The sequence below is a fragment of the Musa acuminata genome, chromosome BXJ1-9 (assembly GCF_036884655.1).
Source record: "Musa acuminata AAA Group cultivar baxijiao chromosome BXJ1-9, Cavendish_Baxijiao_AAA, whole genome shotgun sequence".
Taxonomy (NCBI): domain Eukaryota; kingdom Viridiplantae; phylum Streptophyta; class Magnoliopsida; order Zingiberales; family Musaceae; genus Musa; species Musa acuminata.
The window spans coordinates 42274115-42284818 of NC_088335.1; the positions used below are offsets into that span (position 1 = coordinate 42274115).

Here is a 10704-nt window from a genome sequence, read left to right on the forward strand (position 1 = left end):
GAATGAGAATTAATCCACAGGGCAAACACCGTAGAAGCCATAGTTATTGGTCACAACCACCCCCCGTCCCCCATTCTTCCTTCGCTTCGCTCTTAAGAACAGCACAGGCACAACGGGGATCATGACTGCAAACCTTCCTCGGTCTCATAAGCTGCACTCTAAGCTTCTCATGGCGGCCGATTCCTCCTCCTCCTCCTCCTCCTCCTCCAACGCACTTCTGCTGTCAATCTTTTTAGCCTTGAGCTTGCTGATCCCCGCCGCGAGCTCGGACATCTCGAGCGACGTGGCGGAGTGCGGCAGCCACCTGCTCGCGATGCAGACGTGCATCACGTTCGTCCAAGGGACCGCCGAGGCTCCCACGCCCGACTGCTGCGCTGGCCTCAAAACAGTCCTCGCCAACAGGCCCAAGTGCCTCTGCATCCTTGTCAAGATGCACGACGACCCCCAACTCCCCATCAAGATCAACGTGACTCGAGCTCTCGCGCTGCCCACCGCGTGCAGCGCCCGTGCCAACATCTCCAAGTGCCCGCGTACGTTGCTTCATAGTCCATCTTTATCTTCTGCTTGCACTTGTCACGATTCATCTACTTGTTTCTTCCCGTAGAGATTCTGAAGCTGCCACCAAACTCCAAGGAAGCAGAGATCTTCAAGCAGAGCGGGAGTCCAACTCAAGGTGAGTGGCTGTGCTAGTTCTAATGAAGCCATAGCCAGAGTAATGCCAGTGCAGGAGATCATTACGGTGTTCTACACTTGCTATGCATACTTTGTCTACTGATCCATCTTTTGTGCTACACTTTGCTGCTTGACTTGCTGATTGCTTTTGTTACAGCTAAGGGAAACTCCACCATTAACACCACCACCGGCACATCTCCCCGGGCCTCGTCTGAGACCAGTAGTGGGAGGAGCGATTACTTGGAGCGGAGAGGGTGGTTGGCAAGGAAAGCTGTGGTGGCTTGTGTTCTTTTCTTGGTGATGCCGCTTCCACTTTCCACTTGATCCTTTGCAGCACAAGGTTTCCTAGACACAGTGTTTTGCTTTGCTCGTCATGTTTCCCAACCTACTCTCTCTCTCTCTCTCTCTCTCTCTCTCTCTCTCTCGCCTGTGGAAACAATTAATGTTGTTGTAAGTTTGTCATTAATATGTTGGACTGGATGCCTCTACCAGTGATATGCCGAAATATTTAATGGTTTGTACCACCAGGAATAAATCACTGATCTACTTTGGCCACTCAATCTAGAATTAAGGTATAAAGCTTATTATTGATTTATAAGATTCTATTTTTGATTAATAATCGATTAATGGGCACTCAAAGTGGTTTTACTTGATTTTTAAGATTAGATGAGTCTATTTCTATTAATTTTGACACTAATATTTTGAATCAATTGTTAAATCTCATTACATTTTTTTTATTAATTCTGAATAAATGGCAGAGATTATGACATCTCAAATTAGCCTTATTTCTAATTCCTAAGAATAAGAAAAAGCTTTTGTCATGAAAAGAAGAGTTAATGGTGAACAGTAATATTGTTCTGAAGCTAAACATTGTTGCAGACATAAAATTAACTACAATTAGATGAAGATAGGGTGATTCTATGCGCTTCATAATTCTAAAATTTCACAGTAATTTATTTCTGTAACTTCTGAGAGAGCATTAAAGTGATTCTGCCATTCACAAGTCCTCTCTGGAAGACATTGAAGACTGACATCTCAACATCATTAACTCCACAGCAGTATTAATTTCCTCGATGCTTCTCCTTCAATTTTGTCTGTCAATCAATGGCATTTAATTCAAAATTAAATAGTACACTGTTGAAGATATATATATATATATATATATATATATATATATATATATATATATATATATATATATATATATATTATCTTTGATCTTTCCTTTAAAGACCAAGAACTAGCAAGCCCTTCTTGTAGCAGGTAAAGGTTATGGCAAATTATATAGAATGGTGTTGACGGATCATTACAAAAATATGGCTAATTTAATTATAGTTAAAGATAGGCTCTTGTCAATATAAAAAAGGAGTTTACTATTTTGATCCCCTTCATATTATTCATAATTTTCTTATTATTTATATTTTTTAAATTAAAATAATAATATTTTACTATTTATATCCCTTCTCTTTTTATTTTTATTCTCTTCTTTTTAATTTTTCCTTTCTCACAACTCGCTAATGCACCTTCTTCTCACCAACTCTTTCCATCGCTTGTGCATTATACTGAGTAGTTTGTAAAAGTTTGAAATATGATATTTTTCAAATTAATGCAATTGGCCTTGATGTTGTTTGGGATATTAAATAATATATATAACTTTAAAAATATTAAATTATTATAAATGTCAAAAAATATTTCTTACACCCTCATCATAGTCTTTAATTTATCTTATTTTATTATTTATATTTTTTATTAATTTATTTCTTTTTGAACATTAAGAGGAGAAGACGGAGGAGGAGGAAAAAAAAGAGTTGTAAATAAGGAGAAAATAAATTTTATTAAAATTAAATTATAAATTGAGAGTATATATGTTTATTTATAAAGGGATAATTAATGATATTTAAAAATTTTAATATTAAATTATAAATATAAAATATAAAAAGTAATCTTCGTATAAAAATGGTATACAACATCATTTTATGATCCATTTAAAATCTGATTAGGATGGTGGAAAAAAGGATAGTTAATTAGTATTGAAAGAAGTCGTTGACATTCTAGTCAGCCCGACGTGCTCCTAACCCATATTTGCAGGATTATTTAAGATGTCTTTGAGATGGAAACGTCGAGCTCTCGAAGTACCACCTACATGAAGACTAAGGTCAGAAGATGTTTTCTAACTTAATCCCTTTGACGCCTAAGTTACTAACTCAAAATGTATGAGTGCGAATGCGAGTGGTCAATGAAGGTAAGATCCCCTTTTCATTATGTTGAAGATGAGCTTTTATACTTAGTCATAAATAATTATAATATTCTATAGAATATTCTATAGGGAGACAAACTCTAACCGCCACCAAGAGTCTCCCCTTGTCTCTTGTCTACGTGAGCAAGAGAGGGGTGCAACTCATAACCACCTGCCTTGGACTCTTGCTCACGTAAGCAAATGAGTGAAGAGTGGCCTCCGTCCTCTCCTTCTACCTCGGACACCACGTGGTAGATAAAGAATGGTTGATGATGTACTCATTATCATTTGTCATCCCCTCCCCCCAAGGCATATTTCATGACTCTCATAAGAGGGGTCCAAAGACATGCTTCAAAGTTTCTAGGGTTTGGAGCATGTCTTCTTGGTTTTGACATATGCGAAGCATTCTTCTTACTTCGTATGATTATATATATATTATTTTATTTATTATTTCTAGGGTTTGAAGCACCTTCCTAGCCTATTTTTTCGTCATGATGAATTTCTTCTTACGTGAGTTGGGCATGCCCGACTCACGTGCCTTGGCAGGATGATCCCAAGAAGATACTCTATCTTGGTTATGGAAGGTGGTTTCCTAGGGAGAGTGGGAGGCCATCTCATCTTGAGTGGGGTCCAAATGTCATGAGTATTTTTTTCATATCCTCTAGGTTAGTGTTTTAATAAATGAAGATGAGAAAGAAAGGAGAGAGAGAGAGAGAGAGAGAGATGGGTATCCTAATAAAGATTTGCTCAATTACCTTTTTAATAACGAAGGAGAGGAGAAGATTCCTCGTATCTTCCTCAGTTGATGCCTTAATGTCTATAGGATTTTCATAGATTCTCCTATTTTCTAATAGTGGCTAGGACAACTCTTTTTTTTTTGCGCCTTAGTGGCTGGGCGATGTTCCCTTTGACATGACCCCAAGGGGAAACTTATATAAATCTCAAAGAGTCATCTTGTGTTTTAAAGTCTCCTTTGATTAATTTAGTGGGGTTAATTGTTAGTTATAGGTACCCTATAAGCTAATCACATGAGTGATGATACTTGTGACATGCTGCGACGATCTCTTTGCTTATTATTACTAGCATTTTATCACATATTATCTATATGTATATTGTAATATCCTTGGATCTATGCAATATAAATCTGATCGTGATGAGATCATGATAATAAGATCAATTCGCCTTCAAATACAGATCCTAAATCATCCCAGTCATAGGTCACTCGAGAAGGATATCAAAATAACTAGATAGATCGGTGTGCTATATACTTATCTATATGATGGAGGCAATTTGTCTCATAGTGATTTGTGTGGGACACCAGAGGTATAATGTATGTGCTTATTAGAGAATGGGTTTACTGATTGATCCGCTTACAAAATATTGAATGATTAATGATACCTAACGTCAGACAGTGATTTTGTAGTCATAGTTGTGTATCTGGTTCTTAGACTTGAGACATTAAAGATGCATTATATGAGTACTTCATTCTTTGACATCGGAATTATACGTTTGGAAATTCTAGATCTAGTACAATTGGTTCTCAAGAATGACAACTAATCTTACGTAGTAATTGAATATCAACAGAGGATCATCCACTCTCAATATTGCAAGAGGAATATCTTATATTTGCTTGCTTAGATAAAATCCCTAGTTAGGGTCGTTCGGATTGAGAGAAAAGTGTTATAATCAAAATCGATACTAAGAGGGGGTGGGGGGTGAATTAGTGCTTTCTTAAAATTACGTTGATTCGAAAATCTCATTTAATAAAGCTTATACCGAAAATGCATTTGACTTAAAAGCATCCGTAAGCGTAGTGAGCAAATAAGAGTGTTAGTTTCGCAAGTCCAATAGTCCCATATCGGGAAAATCAGGCTTGTTATCTCCTATTGGAACTATAAATAAGGGTTTGAGCTTTAAAGTCAGATGCACCATAAGAAAACCTAATTGTTTGCTTTAGGCTTTTCTTGTTCAATAATTTTCGGTGTTTTATCGCTTAGGAACATCTTCCTAATGCATTTATAATAGTCTCCATTTTATAATGGTAATTTGCTCCTCCTTCGTCCGTAGATGCAGGTCAATTGGCCGAACCTCCTAAGGCTAGCTCTAACCTTCGGCATGTGGCAACTCAAGATAGAGCCATTCTGGTTCAAGACGGAGTTGATTTGGCACTACAAGGAGCTGAGAAAATTCCAGATGGTACGTCAAAGGAATATCTTGCGGGTATAGATAAGAAGGCCCGATCAAACATTATTTTAAATCTCTCTTATGAGGTTTTACGGGAGGTAGCTACGGAGACTATGGCTAAGAGCATGTGGGACAAACTTAAAGCTTTGTATATGAAGAGGACAGTGGAGAATCGTCTCTACTTAAGGCAGAGTTTGTATATGCTTCGGATGACTAAAGGTACATCTATAATCTCACATCTTAATAAATTTGATTCCTTGGTTATGGATTTAGAGAATATAGATGCAAAAATTGATGATGAGGATAAGGCCCTGTTACTTTTGTGTTCTCTTCCTCAATCTTTTAAGCATTTCCATGATACTATGATTTATGAAAAAGAAACAATTTCATATTAGGAAATTAAATCTATACTAAAATCTAAGGAGCAGATAGACAGAGATATCACTGGAGAAAATAGAGGGAATCAGGCTGAAGGTCAGGGGTAGAACAGATAAAAGAGAATTTGACAGTAGTAGATCTAAATCCAGACATAAAAATTTAGAATGCAGATATTGTCATAAAATGGGGCACATTAAGGCTGATTGCTTTAAATTAAAAAATAAATTAAAGTAAAAGAAAAAAATTATTGAGAAAACTATTGAGTCTACTGAAGCTAGTGCAGTAGTTGATAAGAATGATGAAAATATTTTCTTTGCTACTGATGATAGGACAAGGTCTAAAAATGAATAGATTTTAGATTTGGTTGTTCTTATCACATGTGTCCTAATAGAGATTTATTTTCCATATATGAATCTTGTAATTGTGGAATTGTTTTAATGGGCAATAATGCAGCATGTGATGTTGTTGGTAGAGGAACAATCCAAATTAAAATGCATGATGGTATTATGAGGACACTCACTAATGTTAGACATGTTCATGATTTAAAAAAGAATCTCATCTCTTTAGGTACCCTAGAGGCCCTTGGGTATAAATACACAGCTGAATGTGGAGTTATAAAAGTTTCTAGAAGTGCCCTTGTTGTTATGAAAGCTTGTAGGTCTAATAGCTTGTATATTTTGCAGGGAACTACTGTTACAGGCTCAGTTGCAGTCTTGTCATCATCATTGTCTGATTCTGACATCACCAAATTATGACATATGCGTTTGGATCATACGAGTGAAAAAGGTTTGAGCATATTGAGCAAAAGGGATCTACTTTGCGGACAAAGTACTGGGCCATTGGATTTTTGTGAACACTGCATTTTTTGAAAGTAGAAAAGAGTCAGCCTCAATTCTCTGACAGTTTACAAAACAAAATGTACTCTTGACTATATTCATTCAGACCTTTGGGGTCTAGCTCATGTTCAGTCTAAGGTTGGTGCTAGGTATATATTGACTTTCATTAATGATTATTCCAAGAAAGTTTGGGTTTATTTTCTGAAACATAAAAATAATATTTTTCTAACCTTTAAACAATGGAAGGCTTTGATTGAGAAGCAAACAGGTAAACAAATTAAGCGGCTTCGAACAGGCATGGAATTTTGTGAAGGTGACTTTGATGAATTCTGCAAAAATGAAGGAATCGTTCGGCATCGCACTGTTAGGATAACGCCTCAACAAAATGGTGTGGTCGAACGTATGAACAGAATACTCTTGGAGAGAGCAAGGTGTATGATCTCAAATACAAGGTTGACAAAGGACTTTTGGGTAGAGACGATTAATATGGCCTGTTACGTTATCAACCGCGCTCTGTCTGCAGCACTTAACTTTAAAACTCTGGAGGAAGTTTGGTCAGGTACTCTTGCTGATTACTCTGATTTAAAAATTTTTAAGTGTCCAGCATACATGCATATATTTTCCTTGGGTATGCTTTTGGGTTGAAAGGATACAGATTATAGTGTTCTGATCTTAAATCCCCAAAATTTGTAATCAATAGAGATGTTACTTTTGATGAATTGTCTATGCTATGTTCTAAAGAAGAATCTACTAATTGTACAAATGATAGTGCGCAGAACCAAGTGGACCTTGAGATTGGTAGTTCTAATTCTTTTCAATCTAACTCTTCTATTCAAAGAATGCCGGTAGATGGTCTCGAGTCTACTAACGAAGATGATCTAGAGGAAGAGCAATATTCCATAGCCAAGGATAGACCACGGAGAAATATTCGACCACCACAAAGATATGCAAATTTGGTTACATATGCTTTATTTGTTGTAGAAGAAACAAGTAAAGTTGGTGAGCCTACTTGCTACTCAGATGCAGTTTCTTGTGATAATTCCGCTAAGTGGTTGATCGCGATGAATGAAGAAATTGAATCTCTCCATCGGAATAGAACTTGGGATCTTGTAAAGCCGCCTTCGGGTAAGAAAATTGTTGGATACAAATGTTATTGTTGAGGGAAAGATCCTTATTTAGAAAATTCATACAAAGGACAATCAAGCTGATATGCTTACGAAGCCTCTTCCAGTTTACAAGTTCAAGTAATGCTTGGACTTGGTTGGTGTTTATTGTTGGTGATTGCCCGTTGGGGCTTTTATGAAGAAGGTGGAGCAAGTTTTATTGGGATATGCCAAGGTAGAGATGTGCTAGTTTGGCAAGTCTCATAGTCCCACATCGGGAAAATCAGGCTTATTATCTCATATTGGAACTATAAATAAGGGTCTGAGCTTTGAAGTCAGATGCACCATAAGAAAACCTAATTATTTGCTTTAGGCTTTTCTTGTTTAGTAATTTTCGATGTTTTATGGCCTAGGAACATCTTCCTAAGGCATTTGTAATAGTCCATCTTTTATAGTAGTGATTTGCTCCTCTTTCATCCGTGGATGTAGGTCAATTGGCCGAACCACATAAATTTGGTGTTCTTGCCACTTTTATTTTTTTTACTTTATTGTCTTTGTTGGGTTACCAAAATTACCCTTTGGTAAATTTCCTAGGGCTAGCTCTAACAAAGAGTAGTAGACAATTAAATAAACAAGTAATGAGAATGAAAAGCATAACATAAATACAAATCGAGTTTATAGTGGTTTAGTCATCGTGACTTATGTCTACTCCCGATTTCTTCTCTGTCGGGGCCACCAGCTTTCACTATCAATCTTCTTTCATTGGACGAAGATCAACTATCCTCTTACAACTTTTTTCTCATTTTCACTAGTTTAGGAGATAACCTTTATAAGTTACTCACCCCTTCCTTAAATTAAAATCAAACTTAGAGAATAGGAGGGGAATTCTCACAAGATTACAATAGCGTTTTCTCAAGTTTTTGTTCACAATTCTTGTGTAAACCGAGCAGGGATGAGTGGGGTATTTATTGTTAGGATCAAGAGCACTAAGAGGGGGGGGGGGGGGGGGTTGAATTAGTGCAGCGAAAATTTTTCAGTGATTAAAACGAAAGCTGCGTACGTTTGATAAAAACGATTTCGATGTGAAAGCCGATTCTAAGATTACTTTAACTTGAGATTAAGCGAGATAATGTTAAAGTAGATCTATGAAGACAGTTTGCAGTTTATGATGGAAAGCATAATACAAGCGCAAATTGAAATGCGACGTTCGTATGATAAAAACCGATTTACGTCTAAACGTAGATTTAGAAAGTTCTGAACTTAGAAACTTATTCGTAAGATCGCAGAAGGTAGTAAACAATTATGATTGAAATCAAAACGTAAACGTAAACTGAAATATGATGATCGTACGAAAAAAGCCGATTTACGTCTAAACGCAGATTTGGAAAGTTCTGAACTTAGAAACTCGTTCGTAAAATCGTAGAAGGCAATAAGCTATTGAGAAGTTTGCAGTGAAGGTAAAATGCTCAAAGGAAATGCAAACCGAGATTTAGAGTGGTTCGGTCAATCTTGACCTACTCCACTTTTGGCTTCCTCCACCGACGAGGTCACCGACGTCAACTAGAGGCCTTCCTTCAATAGGCGAAGGCCAACCACCCTTTTACAGATTCACTCCTTTTGACGGGCTTAGGAGACAACCCTTACAGAAGTTTTCTCTCCTCTCTTTACTGTTGGGAAATCATGGGGGCGACATCATATGCGCAGCGGAAGAACAAGAAAACAAAAATCCCCGATTTCCAGAAAGATGTTCGTCGTCGTGCGAAGATTGGTGCGCAAAATCGGCAAAACACAAAACTGCGTATAGAGATTGTGTTACCTAGGGAGATCGTATATCCCTGTTTCCTTACAGATTCTCAGGAGAGGGTGAAGGAGGTCAAGCGTCCTCCTCTCTAGCGGTGATCCACACAGTAGGGTTGCGACGACCCTCCTCAAAACTCCAGGCCTACTCTGAGGTGGAGAGGGAGAGGAGAATAGGAAAGGCAAGCAAAGACTCTAGCCTATGAGGCTGTGAATCCCTCCTATTTATAGAGATCCCGTGTCAAACCCTAATGGGTCCATCCCTAGTGGGTACTGGATCTGCATCCAATAAGACAAGGGCTCCGTCGGATATCTCATATCCGAACCTCTACTCATCGCAATGCCTACCATATGTGTGTGACGCTCTAGGCCCAATATCGAGCTGGCCGTGAGTCATACCTGTCAGAACTCCTTCTGACTGAGTGAATTATTATCTCTGTAATAATTCACTTGACTCATCAACTACGGACGTACTAGGCCACTACGCCGTAGTCCCCAGACGATACAGGGGAATCCAATCCATTGGACCTGTCTATCCTCAGTTGTCATGTACCTATAGTCCCTCATCCATCTAATATCCCAGAGACCGTATATCGAGCATGGTGCTGTCAGACCCATACGGTTTCTACTCGAGTCTCTCTCTAATCGGATTCTCCCGGAGAACTCTTTCTCTCTCAACCCGAATGACCCTGGCCAGGGATTTGTCTGAGCAAGAACACATGGGATATTCCTCTCATGACGCCGAGAGTGGATGATCCTCTATCGACACTCAATAGCCCTCGTAAGGTCGACTACCACTCCCAATGACCAACTGTACTAGATCTGGGACAGCCAAACCTATAAGTCTGGTATCAAAGAGTGGAGCACTCATACAGGACATCCTTGGTGTCTCAAGTCTAAGGACCAGATACACCACTAGGACTACGGAATCGCTATCTGACAATAAGGCATCATCAACCATCCAGCATTCCGTAAGCGGATCAATCAGTGAACTCATTCTCCAATGAGCACCTGTACTGTATCCCTAGTGTCCCTACACGAGCAGCTATGAGACCAGCTACATCCATCATATGGATAGGTATACAGCACACCAGTCTATCCGGTTATCACGATGTCCCTCTCGAGTAACCTATGACCGGGATTATTTAGGATATGTGTTTAAAGGTGAATCGATCTCATTATCGTGATCTCATCACGATCCGATTCTCATTGCACAAATCCAAGGACATCACAATATATATATGCATTTATGCAATAGTTATAAAGTGATATACACCAAAATATAATAAGCAAAAAGATTCTGTATCAAGTCACACGTGCCATCACTCACGTGATTGGCTTGCTGGGCACCTATGACTAGCAATCTCCCACTTGACCTAAAGCCAATCACCTATGTGTCTGATCCCCATCAGACCCCTGTGACGCTCAAAGACAATCTGAGACAACGGCTTTATCAGTGGATCTGCAATGTTATCTTCGGATGGAACTCTTTCCACTA

The 10704-nt window shown here is 38.4% G+C and overlaps 1 protein-coding gene across 1 annotated transcript; it reads left to right on the plus strand.

Moving 5' to 3' along the window:
- Window positions 1-68: 68 nt before the first annotated feature.
- LOC103998620 (non-specific lipid transfer protein GPI-anchored 14-like) lies at window positions 69-1232 on the plus strand. Its single transcript, XM_009420135.3, has 3 exons — window positions 69-530; window positions 605-673; window positions 830-1232. The coding sequence occupies exons 1-3, from the start codon at window positions 122-124 to the stop codon at window positions 994-996; spliced, it is 645 nt and encodes a 214-aa protein (XP_009418410.2). The 5' UTR covers window positions 69-121; the 3' UTR covers window positions 997-1232.
- The last annotated feature ends 9472 nt before the right edge of the window (window positions 1233-10704 follow it).